Source organism: Benincasa hispida, chromosome 1 (assembly GCF_009727055.1).
Source record: "Benincasa hispida cultivar B227 chromosome 1, ASM972705v1, whole genome shotgun sequence".
Taxonomy (NCBI): Eukaryota; Viridiplantae; Streptophyta; class Magnoliopsida; order Cucurbitales; family Cucurbitaceae; genus Benincasa; species Benincasa hispida.
Window position 1 is genome coordinate 29,668,772 of NC_052349.1, and position 17,393 is coordinate 29,686,164.

At 33.1% G+C, this 17,393-nt stretch overlaps 2 protein-coding genes across 5 annotated transcripts; one reads left to right on the forward strand and one right to left on the reverse strand.

Annotated features, from left to right (window-relative positions):
* Nucleotides 1-3,990: 3,990 nt before the first annotated feature.
* LOC120089712 (RNA polymerase sigma factor sigE, chloroplastic/mitochondrial) lies at nucleotides 3,991-8,206 on the forward strand. 2 transcript variants are annotated; one of them, XM_039047082.1, is made up of 6 exons: nucleotides 3,991-4,149; nucleotides 4,733-5,426; nucleotides 5,524-5,670; nucleotides 6,012-6,248; nucleotides 6,914-7,177; nucleotides 7,710-8,206. In XM_039047082.1, the coding sequence occupies exons 2-6, from the start codon at nucleotides 4,743-4,745 to the stop codon at nucleotides 7,905-7,907; spliced, it is 1,530 nt and encodes a 509-aa protein (XP_038903010.1). In that variant the 5' UTR covers nucleotides 3,991-4,149; nucleotides 4,733-4,742; the 3' UTR covers nucleotides 7,908-8,206. The 2 variants fall into 2 exon arrangements, with proteins under 2 accessions (XP_038903010.1, XP_038903018.1); XM_039047090.1 differs by having other exon boundaries at nucleotides 3,995-4,149; nucleotides 4,691-5,426.
* Nucleotides 8,207-10,473: 2,267 nt separating this feature from the next.
* LOC120085895 (abscisic acid receptor PYL8-like) lies at nucleotides 10,474-13,527 on the reverse strand. Of its 3 annotated transcripts, none has more exons than XM_039042174.1 (4): nucleotides 13,005-13,527; nucleotides 11,909-12,124; nucleotides 11,302-11,404; nucleotides 11,002-11,205 (listed from the first exon to the last, which is right to left on the reverse strand). In XM_039042174.1, the coding sequence occupies exons 1-4, from the start codon at nucleotides 13,128-13,130 to the stop codon at nucleotides 11,138-11,140; spliced, it is 513 nt and encodes a 170-aa protein (XP_038898102.1). In that variant the 5' UTR covers nucleotides 13,131-13,527; the 3' UTR covers nucleotides 11,002-11,137. The 3 variants fall into 3 exon arrangements, with proteins under 3 accessions (XP_038898095.1, XP_038898102.1, XP_038898112.1); XM_039042184.1 differs by having other exon boundaries at nucleotides 11,022-11,205; nucleotides 11,319-11,404; nucleotides 13,005-13,524; XM_039042167.1 differs by lacking the exon at nucleotides 11,302-11,404 and having other exon boundaries at nucleotides 10,474-11,205; nucleotides 13,005-13,496.
* Between the last annotated feature and the right edge of the window lie 3,866 nt (nucleotides 13,528-17,393).

The window sequence follows — 17,393 nt, forward strand, 5'->3', positions numbered from 1 at the left end:
AAGGACCACCCTCATAGGCAGGAGTTCACAACTCACTCAGGATTCAGGTCATGTTACCTATGGTCATTCTGGTGAAATGTAAGTCTCTATTATGAACGATATTATATAATGAGACTAAACATTTCGTGGTTCAGTCTTATACAAACTCCTTTGTATAGAATATTTTCACTCGCATGTCTACACATAATGATCAGAATCAGATCATTTGTAACATTTTACAACAATTGTAACACCTACAAAGCAGATCATACTCGTAGTGTCACCAGGATAAGATATCCAGCCTTATTCATCTACTACAGATCATTTAGGTTATCACTTAAACATGATCCACCCGTATGTCTCTACATACATATTTAAGTTACAAAGATAACCTTGGATGTTAGTTTATTGGTTTGTGGTTAATGCAACTAAAATATCATATATTTTATTGAATACGCAATAAGTTTGTTCAATAATGTTTACAAACTATAGGACCCTACGAGATTTAAGGCATCAACCCCAACAATATGTGCCTTCATTTGGGCCTGTAATTGAATTTAAACCTAACATATATGACTAAGTTAGATGATGACTCTGATACCACTAGTCGGGAACAACATACCTCCACATATCTCTACAGTTGTATGATATTATCCACTATGGACATAAGACTTCATGACTTTGTTTTTGGTTTCTCCCATACCTCATATCATTAGAGATAATTGTCATCTCTTATAAACTCATTCTCATCCCTTTATTTAGCCAATGTAGAACTTTAATCGTATTTGAAATAGTTTTAGTTGTCAATTATACTCTAAAATGCTCTTGTCCATTTTTTTAAAATCCAAAATGTTAAGAAATCGAAAAGTAAAGATAAACAGAAAAAGCGTAAACAGTGAAAATTCAATACACAAATTTACGTGGTTCACAAATAGTGTGTTAGTTACATTCACGAAGTAGAGGGAGAACAATTTTATTTAGAGAGTTTTATTAAGAATATAAAATAGTGGCAACTCTAGGATTAGAAAGTTTATATACCGTACTTCTCTAAACCCTAGTGTCAAAAATATAAATAATGCAAAAATGATAAATGCGTAAATAAGGTAACTTACATTTCGGGGGCAACGAGGGCACACCACCTTTAAACGCCGACTCGTTGACCAATCAACGAGACCCCAAACTTGATCGCTCGAAGCACTAAATAAACAGATTCAATGCATTGCAACACAAAATTATAATGGCTTGTAACACATCCAAACTCATATGATTTCACTCAAAAAAACATTGCATATATTAATCAAAAGAGGAATGTTTCACAACTAGGTAACTAATACATATTTTTAAAGTTCATTAGTGACAACTCACTTGAAAAGGTTTAATTGGTTTAAAAGTCCCTCTATGAATTTAAAGCTCTTCAGCCCCATTTGGTAACTTTTTTTTTTTTTTTGAAAATTAGGCCTATTTCCTCCCCATTTCTTATAATGATATGTCTCTTTCTTAAGTACAATAATTGAATTCTTAGCCAAATTCCAAAAACAAAAACAAGTTTTTAAAAGCTACTTTTTTTAGTTTTCAAAAATTGGTTTGGTTTTTTAAACCATTGGTAAAAAATAGATAACAAAAGAAGAAATTGGAAGATGGAAATAATGTCTATAGACAATTTTCACAAATAAAAAATTAAAAATACTAAATGGTTACCAAATGAAGCCTTTATTTTACGATCGAACATGGTTAACTACTATGTCAAAGGTTAAATATGAATGAATCCAACCGCATCATGATGGAAAATGGTTATTTCATCTTGGGCAGGAACCATTATTTCTAACATTCACTTCTTGATGATTCTGCTTGGAGATTTTTCCTTATATGTTGATATGTGTAGCGCATATTTGTTGGGTTGCTTTCCTATCCTGAGTAACATGTTTTGTAACATGTACTATATAATGATCACAAAAGATGTTACGTGATAGGTAGCGGATTTGTAGAATATTTTTCCTTACCTATCAAATGTATTTCTGTAGATTTCGCGACTTACTCTCTTTCTTCTGAGATAATTTATTCCTTCCTTAAGGATCTTCCCAAAGCTAATAGTGGTTTTGTTCATTTTTAGGGTTAGCCCTTTTACTAGAAAAATGTGTGCAATAAGAGTTTTGAGCTTATGAATTGTTTAGGTCTTAACCTTCATGTATTTTGATTAGAAAGAGTTATCTTTTTCGTGTGTGGGTTGTTCATTTTAGATGTGGTATTGAGGAGAGCACAATCAAAGCTTATGAAAAGCTTATTTATGAAAGTGAGAGGATCTTACACGTAGGGAGAGCCTAAGTACAATGTTATGAGGGGATCTCATAACAAAATTAGAGAAGCATTATTGTGAGTGAGGGGATCTCAAACTTAGAGGAGCCTAAGTTTGAGATTGTATCTTTTTTAAGCGTGGCAACTTCAGAACCAAAAGTTGTAGGGTTTATTCTCTTAATAAAATGAAATATGTCAATCTTTTTTTTTTTGAAAATTATTGAAATCCAAAATAAATTTTCAATGGAAAAGCAAGTTAATCGATTAATTCAACGAAAAATGAAATGGGAGTTTGCACTCGATTTTGATGATATCGTTCGATGGAATCAAACTCCATTGCTGATTTATGACATTTGGTAAATACTTCATTGTAATGGTTACTCTTTATATAGTGAAATTTCTTTACATTGAGCACACAATCCCAGACGTAGGTGGGTATTGCAGCGAATTGGGTCATCAATGTTTGTGTCTCCCTATCTCTACCATTATTGTTTGATATTAAGTTATTTTGTTTGTAAGTAATCATGTTACATCATCGTGTTTGACAATATTTTGTGTTAGATCCACATTTTTTTTTTCAATTGGTAAATTCATTTGAAAATTAATTAAGGAAACAAAAATTTGACATATAATTTGGAAGATTACATAAGATTTGATATGAGATTTGGGAAAGGTTACATTATCCGGAGAAATTTTGAAAAAAATGTAAGATTTTTTTGTACAAGATTTGAAAATATTACATAATATTAAAAAGGTTACATAGAGTCTTAATGTTCATTTGAGATTTCACAAAAACCAAAAGAATTGATAGTTTAGATATAAGATGAAAATATTAATTTTTTTTTATTCAAAGCTTGATCTCAAACTATTTCATCAAATTTTCTAAAATGGCACTAGTTGTGGAAGATGAAAATATTTTATCATTATTTATGACAATGTCCCGCCATGCCTTTTAACCCATCTTTTTTTTTTTTTTTACTTTAGTCCTCTCTCTTTTCTAGAGATAGTTTAGCCACGTGATTTTTTTCGTTCACATCCCAATACCAATTACTTTTATAATTTATTTAAAAGTTTATTTTGATATTTGTAATTTAACTTTTGTCTGGAAATAATAGGACCTAAGATGAAAAAATAAATAATAACTAAAGTACAAGGAATCATATTTCCTAAACGATTAAAAGAAATAAATATGGACAATCCTTTAGATAAAATATTTATTCTTATCTTAAAATTGAAACACTCCACAAATTTGGTGCTCAATCCAGATTTAAATGTTTAGACAACTTGAGAATTAACTCTCAAATTTAATTAAAAAGAAAACAAATCACTACTTGAGAATTTAAGAATTAAGGTAATTAGTCTCATGATCGTATTAGAAAATTTCAAATGGATTGGATTTGGAGATTCTTATGATCAAATTATCCTTAAAATTCTTCAAGTAATAAACGAAAATAATATTAATTGTATGGTTGGGCTTTTGAGCAACGTGTAGAGCTTGAAACCAGTACACAAGTTTGGTCCCAGGGTTAATTAGAACCACAAGTCTGTCCGTTACATCATCCATTAAACTTCTCCCAAAATATCTTCTCCTCCACTCCTCAGCTGCCACGTAATATTCACTCTCTGCTCTGACAGTCGCCACGTCACCCATTAGTCCACTTTCCTTTGCTTTTTCTTCACCGTTGATTCATAACAAAACCACCCTCATCACCCTCCATTTCTCTCAATTATAAACTCAGATTGTTTGTGGACACCAAAATTAAGGAAACTGTCATTTTAAGCTTCTTCTCCTCTCTGATCCTGGCAAGCCAAAAGGAAAAATTGAAGCAAAAAGGGAAAAAAGTAAATAAAAACTTTGCTTTACCTCGATCTTTGAAGGTTTGTGTTTCTCTACTTAGTTTTCTTTTTCTGTTATATTTTGGATGAAGCTGTAATTCAATCTTCTGGTTGTTTTAATGGGGAAATTCTAGAGAAGCTTGCTTTTTGTGGGAAAATCAGATACCTCCTTCAACATGGGATTTAGGATTATTGTGTGTTTATGAACATTGTCTTTCAGATTAGGATTCCCCACAACAAACCCACCTGAATAAACAACTAAAGTTTCAAGCTTTGTAATCCCAGTTTGTTCATACGGTAAAGAAGATGAAGTTAGGGGGCAGAAAGGACTTTACGAAGTTACTTATAAGGAAAATGGTGTTAGCTATTTACTAAATTAGAAAAGTGGTATTTATTTGAGTTTTGATGTCTATTAGCTAAATGCACCAAAATGGATGGTTCTAAAGATTTATGCTAATGATTTGTTTGGTGAATCATCCCCAAGTGAGAAGTTAGTCCTTTCTCTTGTGAAGACTTTTGGCCATTGCATTGTTTCAAGGCTAGGATTAGAATGATAAGAGTTTCATTTACCATTTTATTGCAGGTTGCTGGAGCTTCTATATTGATTTCTTTTTTTGTTTTTAAGGCTACTTGGTATGGGAGTCGTGACTGTTTCAAGCTCGGCAGCACGAAGTCCTTTTCGGCTGGGTGCAAAATTTACTAATCACAATTCTACATTGAAAAGACCATCGATTGTCGCTTTTAAAGCGGATAAGCACACAAACACAACTTTGGTCTCACCGCACGAGCAAGTAACCCTGCCTGTGGAGAGTAATAACATAAACAAGAAAAGATCAGGAAAAACTAGCAAACCTTTGAAGAGAGTTAAAGCTGTCTTGATCGATGAAGCTACTCCATGTACTTTGGATGTGGATTACAATGAGGCTGCTGCTAAACTTGAAAACATATTCAAGCTTAGCCCTGTGACAGAGGATACTGATATGGAAAGTAAAGATGGCAGATCAAAAAGAGGACAGCAAAGGAGGAAAAAATCGGACAAGAGACAAAGTGATGGCATAGTCAGGAACCAGACTAAAAGGATTAAGCGACTAGATCTCGATAAGAGGATAGCACTGAGAAGTAACAAGGAGGGCAAAGCAGCTCCTTCATTAAGGAAACAAAAAGATACCAAAAATGAAGATGATGAGATTGATTGTCTTGTAAGAGACTACTCTGCTTCAACTGATTTGGTTAGTTTAGACTGGAAAAAAATGAAGATTCCTCCCGTTCTTCCTTCATCAGAGCATACTCGTTTGTTCAAGTTGGTTCAACCAATGAAGGTGAGGCTTAAGAATTTTGATGCTGGAAACTGATTTGAATGGTAGTTTGAATAAAAGTCATTTTTGTTCACTGCCAATTAACCTTTTCCTCTATTAGGCACTTATTCAAGTACAAGAAGAGCTGCAGAAAGAGTTGGGAAGAGAACCAACTGAAGGAGAATTGGCGAATGTGACAAATATGAATGTAATTCAAGTAAGGAGACAATTGGAGGTTGGTCGTGCTGCCAGAAACAAGCTCATCAAGGTAAGAGTCACTTTCATTCCACAATTAAAGCATCATTGCTTCAGACTTCCATGATACCATGACAACCTTCAAATGGCATACAAGGATATGTTCAATGCCTTTTCTTTCACATGAAAATAATTTAATTTCAGTTCTCGTCCATCACCAATGGAATTTATCAGAAACATACAAGTTTTTTGTGATTGATATGTTTCCCATATTCCATACAATCACTACCTAGGACAACCTATTGGAGTGCAAGTGCAAACAGACTGAATATAGTTGTAATCAACTTAAAATATAAGTGCATTGTCTACTGCAAAAAGGATGGAACTAATGGTTAGATTTTACATCTTTTGCAGCACAATCTCCGCCTTGTATTATTTGTAATCAACAAATACTTTGAAGATTTTGCAAGTGGCCCAAAATTTCAAGACCTTTGTCAAGCAGGAGTCAAGGGACTCATTACAGCGATTGATCGATTTGAGCCAAAGAGGAAATTCCGGCTATCGACTTATGCTTTATTTTGGATAAGGCATGCTATTATTCGGTCAATGACTTTGTCAAGCTTCACACGTGTCTCATTTGGACTTGACTCGGTTAGTTCTTAGTCTACTTTGGCTTTTTTCATTCCTTAGTTTTCTTTATCACGGCAATGGATTACTTACGTTCCTTAACCATCATTCTACTTTCCTTCACGACATCATATTATTGTTGCTATATGTAAAACAATCAAAGAAGTTGTTACCTTAAATAGAGAAGAAACAGAAAAAAATAAAGTAAGGGAATATTTGAACTTTGAAGGAAAACTAAAATGTCATATTGAGGATTTGATCTTGACATCTCTACAAAATAATTACATAAGAAAAATGAATAAGATGCCAAGGAAATCTCGAGGGTCTAGATTTCAACCACTGTCTGAAAGGGAAGGAAGGTTCTCTCTTCATCTAGTTGTAGTTCAAAGGAAAAAAGTACGACTCTTAAATTTAGAAGCTCTGCATTTCAACTGACTGAAATTGTAATAAAATTCATGTTCGAGTAGCTAGAAATTTTAGGAAGCAAGCTTTATGATAAATCATCAAGTTCAGACTGCAAGAACGTTTTACAGGTTATGTATCGAATCTAAAAGTCGAGATTAGCATCAATTTAAAAGTTGAATTGAATCTGTTCTCTTTGTTATGTATCGAATCTAAAACATAATATGATTGATTCTTGGTGCACATGATGGCATGGATTATTGAGATTGGACCTTTTCTTAGTGCAGGTAAGAGTTGAAATTCAAAAAGCTAAACTCGAGTTATCATGTGAGCTTCATAGATTACCAACAGAGGAAGAGATAATTGCAAAAGTTGGCATCTCACCTGAGAGGTACCTAGAAGTAATGAGGGCTACAAAACCAGTTTACTCTCTCCATTCTAAGCATTCAACTACATCAGAAGAGTTTATCAATGGGATCACTGATGTAGAAGGTACCGGAGGCGACAACCGAAGGCAACCAGCTCTTCTGAGGCTTGCTTTAGACGATGTGGTAATTTCTCCATACAAATCTTGTCGACACATTCCTTTTCCCCCTCTAAACCTCAACGTTAATCATCTTAAAAGAATTCTTGGCTTTTGAACATAGCCAGCTAAGAAGCAGTGTGTCACAAGGTTGGCAAACCCCGTGACACACGGACACTTTAGTTTAGCCAATGTGTTCGTGTCTGACACATGTTGGACACTTGGACACTCCAACACTTGTTGGACATGTATTAGTACAACAAATGTGTTAGGTATGTATAGAACACTTGCTAGTAGACTAAAAAGGCACATATATGACAATAATAATAAATTTTAAGTGTGAAATATATCAAACTAATTTTTTAAGCATATAATCGACGTAGAAGTAGTCTGTTATACTGACATGGACAGCTTTGGTAGATTTCTTAGGCATTCCTAACTTGGGATTACTTTTAACTCAAACTGATGATGATATCAGCACATAGGAGCCGTTTTTCTTGAAATGCCCTACATTTCTTATATTTATAAGCATTAGTAATATTTTCCTAAAACTTTTCCAGCTTGATTCTCTTAAGCCAAAGGAGAGCTTGGTGATTAGACAGAGATATGGTCTCGATGGCAAAGGAAACCGAACATTAGGTGAGATAGCCGGAAATCTAAATATTTCAAGGGAAATGGTCCGAAAGCATGAAGTGAAAGCTCTCATGAAGCTCAAGCATCCTGCAAGAGTGGATTACCTTCGACGATATTTAGTCTGAACCGATGAGATCATCATGCTTTGTTTCAATGATCTTGTACTCTGGATAATTTCTTATGGCCAAAACATCTCAAGGGGCAAGAGAATTGTACCATATATTTGTAACTACTTGAACATAGGAACCTCACACCATATGATTCATATTTTGAAGGATATACAATTGGCAGCTCTGCTACTTTCTTTGTAGGAAGAAGGCAGTTTGATAGGAGAAGAATAGCAACTAAAAGACAGGAATGCTTATAACCCCCCCTTGTATACTTCGTATGTGATACAAATATATTATACTGTTTATAAGTTACACCCTCCGACTGTTTTCTAAGTTCTTTCTGCAAAAAGGATCAAAGCAAGAAAAGCAGAATTTTAGTGGTTTACAGTTTCATTTCTCCTTATCTTTAGAGGAAGAAACATCTTTAGCTATCTGTATCAACAGGAGAATGAACAGCTTTATCTTTTGAGAGATTTCATAGATGCATTCAATATGCAGTCACATCCCATTTCCATTAAATTTTCATTTACCAATCATATATCTAAAAGCTCATCCATTCTATAGAGACATTTGAGATGGCAAAGACTAATATGATAAGATAATAACAATAATTTTTCAACCTACAACAATCCAAGTTTATATTTAATTCAAGTCTCTCACTTTTTTGCTCTAATGACAAAACAATTTTCAGTGTTGTCTCTATTTATCTGCACATGTAAATCTTTCTTGCTCAAACTGCCATTGGCATTCATCTCTTAGTTCACATTTAAAATTTTCTTGTCTTTCCAAATGGTGATTTTAAATTTTCCCAAGTATTCAGTGGTTTCTAGATTTGAAGACACCATAATTAAAGATATTAGTAGTTAAGGATGGGAAATAGGATTTGGATGTTAAAGAACAGATTAAAAATTGAGTTTCATCATCATTGAATAGCTTGATATTTTCTGGTACATCCCATGAATTAGATTTATGTTCAAACCTATACGTAATAGATCTCATAAGTTAAATTAATGTTCAAATCTATAAGTGAGAGAGTGGTGAAGATCTATAGAAAATATTAAATTTACAACATAACACATTGATTGGATCTTGTGGGTCAGACGAGAGAAATGATTCACCTTAAATTGGAGTACATTTCAAAGTAATTTGAATTTAATGAAGAGAAAAGGAGTAACATAGTCAACCTCTTGTATTAGTTACAAATATAGCCTCAAAATAAGGAATTATTAGAGATAACTACCCAATGTAAATTACAGAGAATAAAATTGAACAAACTTCAAAGCACAAGGACCAAAATGGTAATTTGGTAATTTAACCTTATTATTATATTTCAATTTTGTTCCGATACTTATTAGGAGACAGACTTTTGAATCTAGATCTGACTTTTGGATTGAATACAAGCAATCTCTTATGTCAGACAACTCCTTGGATGGAGTTTCCTACTGAAAGGGAAGTTTGTTAGGAATATAGAATATGAAATCTACACTACACTCTTCTTTCCCTTTTTGGAAAATAAAATAAAATTACTTCTCATATAAGCGTCATGAATTTCTCTGTTTCATGAGTAGTTATGCCACCACTACCGATTAAATAATGATGGAGCTCACTTTATTCAAGACAATTATAATCCCACATAAGCTTTGATTGAATGAATGAAACTTAAAACAGTCTTAAAAATTAAAATTAAAAATAATAATAATAAATAATAAAAACTTAAATGGTTATAAAACTCTCATTAAAAAGAATGGGGCATAAGTTGGCTTGATGTTTGACCTACCGACTTCACAAATTGGTGTTAAATAACTCAACTCCACTTAATTCAATTATATTTACATTGAAATTTACATATCTATCGAAAAACTCTATTTTTACTTCTCTCGCTTTTGCACATTTATCGATTAACTCCATTTTCCCAACTCAGCACTCCAAACACAAACATATTAACTTCAAACTTCATAACTCAACTTAACACTTCAAATACCCTCCAAGATTTTGCAAGATAAAAGAGCTTTTTAGTAACTTTCTTACAAATTTCTAATTGGCAATGCACGGGCCAAATATGTATGTCAATTTTAAGGTATTAAAGTTCTGTCAATCTGTCAACATTTTAAACTGTGGTCAATTTCAATACACACTTTTTTACGGAGATCAATATCCATCAACATTGGACTAACACTTCCAAACTACAAGTTAATTAATCATAACTACACTACAAAAGTTCAAGCCTCTCATAAGTACCTCTTAGGTTATGCATAAATTCAAAGCATCAGAAATCAAAACGCACGGATCATATAATATACACAAGCTACACCTGCCTAATCTAAAACCTATGTTGTTAGGAAATCCAAGGTTGATTTTTCAACTGCAAAGCAGAAAGTCGGAGTCATCAAACCCATGAATTGAACATTCCTAGTTGCATATTTGGTAGTAGAGCAACCCACAGTCCTGCTTGCAAGAGTTTATAGGAACATTCCCATCATTTTTCCCACTTTCCTGCTTGCAAGAGCTTTTAGGAACATTCCCATCATTTTTTACAGTTTTCAACAGATCTGATGAAGAAACTATCGTCAAATCGATGAAATGTTGAAGTATTTTTTACTTTTGTGTGGCCCTGGTTTCCAAATTAGCTACAAACATGGTGATATACTGCAACCAACATTACGTGATAAGTAAAATATCCAGCAACAGACAGACAATACTTAAATCGGGATATGTTTCATCCCAGTTGTATCCGAAACTAGTAACCAAAAATAATTAACCAGTAAATTCATAATGTCTCGTTGTGTGTACAACCACAAATCCTACACTACCTAGGCCAAAATCCTGGAAACCGGAGAAGAATAACTTGTATACTTCTTATTCATGAATGGGTGTTGAATTCCTTTGTAAAGACAGGGGTACTTCAACCACGGAAGACAGCAGCCTATAATTTAAAGACAATTAACCAGCAAAGGGAGTAAGTGTGAAATATGTATTGAGAGAGCAGTATTACTGCCAGTCTGGCTCCATAACAGTGAAGATCCATATGTCTTGGTGTGTAATATCACAGCAAATCTTGCCCCCACCATTATCCATCCACAACAATCTTTAAATATTTCTCTTAAACTATAGGCTCAGTCCAATCCTGAATAGCAAGCCCTTCTGAGACATCAGCTAGAGATTTGAGATTGCATTTGATCAACGTCTCTACAACGAAGCAAGTCTCATCCTTTGTGTTTCCTTCAGGAGTGTCCACCACAAATGACTCAACGACGAGAGTCCCTGGCCTTCCTTCTATGATCTCTGAATGGAGGGAGATAATTGAAGAGTAGTTCTGGAAGAAAAGGCAAAGAAAGTTGGTTGGATTATGCATGATATGGACCAAAAATCAGCAATTGCAATGAAGGTGTTTGATCATGCACTATCTCACTTGGAAAGTTCACTTGCCTTCTACTAGGCAATCTTATAGCAAATAAAGGGTGATGATTAGTTTCAGTAAGAGACGTCTTCCCAAGACAGCTGCACCAAGATAGCTGCAATTATTCAAAATCCTATTTGAATATGTAATCTAGAGGGCCTATTTGAATTGGTCAATAATTCAGAATTTCATCATCTGTTAAGAATATGTGTAATTCTCCAAGTTTGATCTATCAAGTTTACCAACTTATTCTCACTTGGACAACCTCTTGAACTAAGAAATAGATTCTAGAAGCTAAACTAAAAAAGGGTATCCTGAGCAATTTCAATAATCGGGTTCATTGATATTCCTGGTATAGTAGATGCTATCACACATACAATCATACTCAATTCGATGGAATTGTTTGATCTTAAAGGAGATCTTCTATAATTTCGCAAGTACCGCACAGAAATTAACTAAAACCCATAAGAGTTTTCAGAACTATACCTAAACTTTGATAGACAATGCACCTCATGAATACAACTAACATATGAAAACAATTTGAAATTGAGAATAAATATTTGTGTGCCAATACCTCATCTTAGTAAATCACAATCACAGAGAAAAAAGAGAAGCATACCCTAAGCCTGTGATCACCACCAACTATCCGTATGCTAAGGATATGTTTATCATCATCAAGAAGTTCCAACCTTTCGGTGCTTGTGGTGGCCGGGAGCCCAGACTTGACGTCAACTTCTCTAAGACTTCCAATCTCAAGATTCCCCTGCACTACACACCTGCTTATAAATGGCTTGTACTTTTGGGGTTGATCAAATCTTCTCACCAAAGACCAAACCTGATGAGGAATTAAATTAAAATGTGGATGTCCCCAGATAATCAAGCTGCAGCATGTGATAGAAATCTTGAAATAACCCAATTCCAAAAAAAGCAGTTCTAAATTAGTTTAAAATTGATTTTCTCCAAGTTTTGCTTCATTTTTTCAATTTTGAGTATAGTCTTTCAGTTTGACATACACGTTTCCAGAGCCCCAATATGTAATATTGTCCGATGTCCTGGTGATAATAAACCACTAAACCTCGCAAGTTAGTGCCGATGGATAAAAAAAAAATTAAAAAAAGTTTAGCTAAATACTCAAAACTGGTTTAGCTGAGGTAAAACCTCGATTACTTCACAACAATAAATCATTTTCAAATACTGTAGACAGTTACATATTCAAAATTTTGGCAACATAGTTGACCTAACAATACAACTACCTAACAACACAACTATCAGACTACAAAAACAAGTAAACAAGCCATAGATCTATGGGTTTGCCAGTTTCTGAGAAAAGAAAAAAGGCAACCACTTACAAAGTGAAGGAAAGTGTTGAGAATAGATTCACCTTAAGCTATGAACTTAAATTTTTGTATTGGGACTTGTAACGAATTAGCAAGATTATTTGAACACAAGAAATCAAATGCTTATAATCATTGTCGATTGCAGAAACAGAGATAAACACTAAACAGAATGAATCATTATCCTACACACGAAAACACAAAACAACGGAAATACCACATAGATCTCCAGTAAACGATGCGACAAAGCAAAATTTGAGGCTAACAAAGAGTAATAGTTCGATCCAACCAGGAATTGACATTTCACAATTAACAAATATGCACGCCAATAAATAATAGAGAAAGAAGAACATATAAAACGAACCATAAGAAGAATCTTACAAGAGGAACAGGAGCCTTGATGTGCTTGATTAGCACGGAGCTGCACTGATTCTCAGCAGGCTCGTGCCTATGATGCCTTCTAATGCACTCCCTCTCCAAGCTGCTAAATCCACCATTTCCACTCATTTTTTCGAAATAAAGCCTGAGCTACAACAAAAGCCACAAATCAAGAGAGTTTGAAACCTAAAAAGGGCTCATGGTTATCCGTACAAGGATCGGAAACTGTGTCCAATCGGAAGTAGGTTGCATTCGTGTTTTGGAAAGAAAAGGGGTCGAGAAGAGTTGCGGCGGAGGTCAGATCACCGGAGAGGAGAGAACAACGGCGAAGAGCGTCCTCATTGAGTTGCCTGCTGCAGAGGCAAGCAGACAAGAAATATAACCTCAAGTTTCTCCATCATCCTCATCTCTTCAAAATATAAAACCCAACAGCAAAAAGTTGAAATATTTATTATTATAAGATGTGAGCAATAAAATCTTGGGATAAGTTATTGTTCTACCCAATAATCTTGGACTCTAAATAATAATAAATCATAATAATAAATTTTTTTTCTCTCTTCTTCAATCGTTGGTTCATTTTACAACTTGGCATCTTTTGTTTTCTTTTCTTTTCTTTTTCTCACTCTCTCTCTCTCTCTTTTACACAATTTTTATTCACCTCTTTTCCATATAACCTTAATCTTACTTTTATCACCTTTATTAGACTAAATGTTATTTTTTTAAAAAAAAAACTTCAAACTAGATCTATCTTTATTGATCTTATCCAATTGTTCAATCATAATTTATCGTTGAAAAACTTTCTTATATCTTTTTATTTTTGTTTATATGTGATTAGAATAGAATGTACAAAAATAGATACATCCCAAATATACATATATTGTTAAAAGGTTCACTTTTTTAGTAAAACAATGTTGATGTTTAGTCATTGGTTAGGGATTATTTAATCTAGGCTAAAAAAAAGATTAATGGATTTATTTTTAAATTGAATATAATTTCACATAGATTGTAGTGAATGTGTGGACCTTACATTTGATTTTTTAATAAAAAAAATTAATAATAAATAGAACCATATATATTTTAAAAATAATTCAAGTAAAATACAAAATGTTAAGGGTTGTTTTCAAATATAGAGAAATGAACTAAAATATTTATAAATATAGCAAAATTTTAATATCAATTTGCAATATAGACTGATATTTTGTTATGATTTGTAAATATTTTTAACAATTTTATCATTTAAAATAATTTTCTAAATGGAGGGGGAAATATAATTTAAATAATAGTGGGGAAGAGAATGGAAATACACTATGAAGCACAGACACAGATACGGCTACACGATACGGATACGATCGGATACGGCGATTCGTCAATTTCTAAAAAACTAAGATACGGATACGTCTAAGGATACGTCTAAGGATGCGTCATTTTTTTGTATATTTTTTTAATATATATATTTCTAAAAAACGAGGATACTGATACGTTAAAAATACATTTTTTTTTCTTTTAAAAAAATCTAGGATATAGATAAATTTAGCATACAAGTTAATAACAATAGCACAAAATAGAATACAAACATTGAAATACAATACAAAGAAAGCAACATTTAAAATGTTGGAGTACAATAGTTAATAAAATGCAATAGAAAAGTGACTCCAAAAAGAAGAAGATTAAAGAGAAAAGTATGAAGATAAATGAAGAACTTATGGTTGAAGATATTCAAATGGTTTATATTTTGGTGGAATTTGTGGGGATTCAAACGTGAAGATGGAGATTAGATAATTCTAGTTTAGGAGTTTTAGCTCTTTTTTTTTTTTTTTTTTTTTTTATTAGTTTTTAGTAATCGAGTAGTGAGCTTTTTAAATAGGTTGCCTAATTTTATATTGGAAAAAATTAGATGAGTTACTTGTCTTTTTTCTTAAAAAAAAAAAGTACGCATAAAAATAGAGATACGTATCTAAAAAGTATCTGAAAGTATAGACACATATCTGGAAAGTATCTAAAAGCATAGATAACATCAAATATTTGAAGTATAGATACGTTAAATCGCGTGTCAGATACGTATCTGAGAAGTAATCGGTATCCGATAGTGTCTGATACTAATTTTTGCCTCACATGAAATCTGTGCTTCATAAGAAATACATATTCTCATGAAAGAAAAAAAATTTGTCATGGGAGAGGATTGGATAGTGGTAGTAAGGAAAAGAATATATTTTCTTTGCGGAAAAACAAAATTGTGAAGAACCAAACTCATGCAAGATGAGATAGCATGGAGCTGAGAAATAACCTAAATATGGCAAGTATGGACAGGTTGATTTCCTCATTTTAGTTGAAAACATATTAACTTAAAATTTGTTTTATAGGAAAAAAATGTCATTTTTGCTATTTATTGAGTTGTCATTTTGAAAATGACCCTTGAAATATATGATTTCAGTTTATTCTTCTAATTAGTAATTAGACAAATTGGTTTACTTTTACATTTCTTTTAGGGAGGGTGAACTTTTCTATAGAACGTCTACAACATTCTTAATATTTTGTCACGTTGCATTAAGATGTAAGAGCATGATCAGAATCTTTTTCTTCATGATCTAGATTTTGTTAGTGTACAGTTGAGTTTATGATCATGTAGCATATGGTTGACATGCATCTCTAAAATATTTAAATCATAATAAAGTAAAAGGCTTTGGGAAATTACATTTCACATATTCTACTTATTCTAAAATGCATTTCTAAAATATCCAAAGACAAAATTTCATTCTCATCAGCATCCTACGAATTTTTCCTCCCCTTTTCTTCTTGCTTTAAAACTTGCCATACTCATTTTAGAGTGATTTTTTAGAGTGATTCATTTTCTATATGATCAGATTAATGTGAACTGAACTTTGAATGAGTGAAAAATGGTAGGTTTGGTTGAAAGAAAGTCGGCTTTTGTTGGAAGAAAAGAGGAACAAACTGCCAAAAGAAAGTATGCCTTTCTCATCTGTCATTGTCAACCATGACAATAGGAAAACAATTCCACAAATAGCGCAAATACTCATCCATTTGACCACAAAACCTGTCATAATGCCAATACCAAACTTCAATTTTGTAGTCTTTTCCCATTTCTCAAGTTCATGCATCATTATGTTCAATGCAAACTCTCTCATTGGTCCTTCCAAAACCACTACTTTCAATCCAGCCAATAGCTTCTGACTGGGCTTTATTGGGACCAAGAATTTGTCTGCTGCAAACATCAAACTTATCCAAAACAGTCACAAATAAAAGATCATTTTCAAAATTTGCCAAGTTACTGTAGTAGGGGGCTATAGTCTCTTTTACAATGAGCCAATGGAGTTGCACTGCCAGTAAAAAAAAAAAAAATCCAAGTTACCAATTTTTCTATTTTCCTTGGATCAACTATAAGGAAGGATTGACAACTTTCCCGATTTTCTTAAACTTAACTCCAGGGGATTTAACACAAAGATTCTCAATTCTTTTTCACTGTTCTTCTATACACAAAGGCAAGTGACACCATTCTCATTGAGAAAAAAGAAAAAAAAGTATAAGAAGCATTTCTCACCAAATTAAGCACTAAAAGCCATTAAGGCGTTAATTAAAAGGTAAACCCATGTTTGGCGTTATAAATTAACTTGAGAGATTCCAAATTCCTAGAGTTACAGAGAACCCATGTGAGTTGGATGTGAAGTACCTTACCTTCTTTGTATACAAGTGTATAACCTCATCTCAATTTAACGGGCAAAGGCTCTCAAAAGTGAGTACCTTCCCTACAACTAGAAAACAAGTTAATTCAGAATGCTTGTTTCCTTGTTTTTCTCCAAAAAAGATCTGGCAAATGTGGTCTGTCTCTCAGTCTCAAAATTATGCATTCTAGTAACAAGGAACTGTAATCCACTTCACTTGTTAACTTGTATCTCGCCAATGTTTTTTTTAGAAAACAAAAGGTAGCCAATAAGTTAAAGCTACCAATATGTAAGTTTCTTCTTCCCAAAATAGACAATTGCTTTCAAAAATCAAGCTGATGAGAATCTTCTACATAAGGAATGTTCATTGATTTTAATATATAACAGAAGGTTCTTCCAAAGCAATTGGACTGGCATCTTTAACCCAGTGCAATTTGGCTCTGAGTGTAAGACTCAATTTTTCTAATCACTTTATCACCACTGGCCTTGTCACAAAATTGAAAAAGTTCACAATTCATTTACAAGTAGGCACCCTAATGTTATTGTAGAATGCAAACCAACATATTCCAATGAACATTTTGTTTTCATTCAAAAGCATCTTCTCCTGGCAAAACACAAATTAAAATCACAAGGCTAACCTACTAGTGGGAGTATATAAGCTTCAAACTCAAAAAGACTTCATTTAAATGTGTGGGTTTATTTGTTTTTGCTCAAC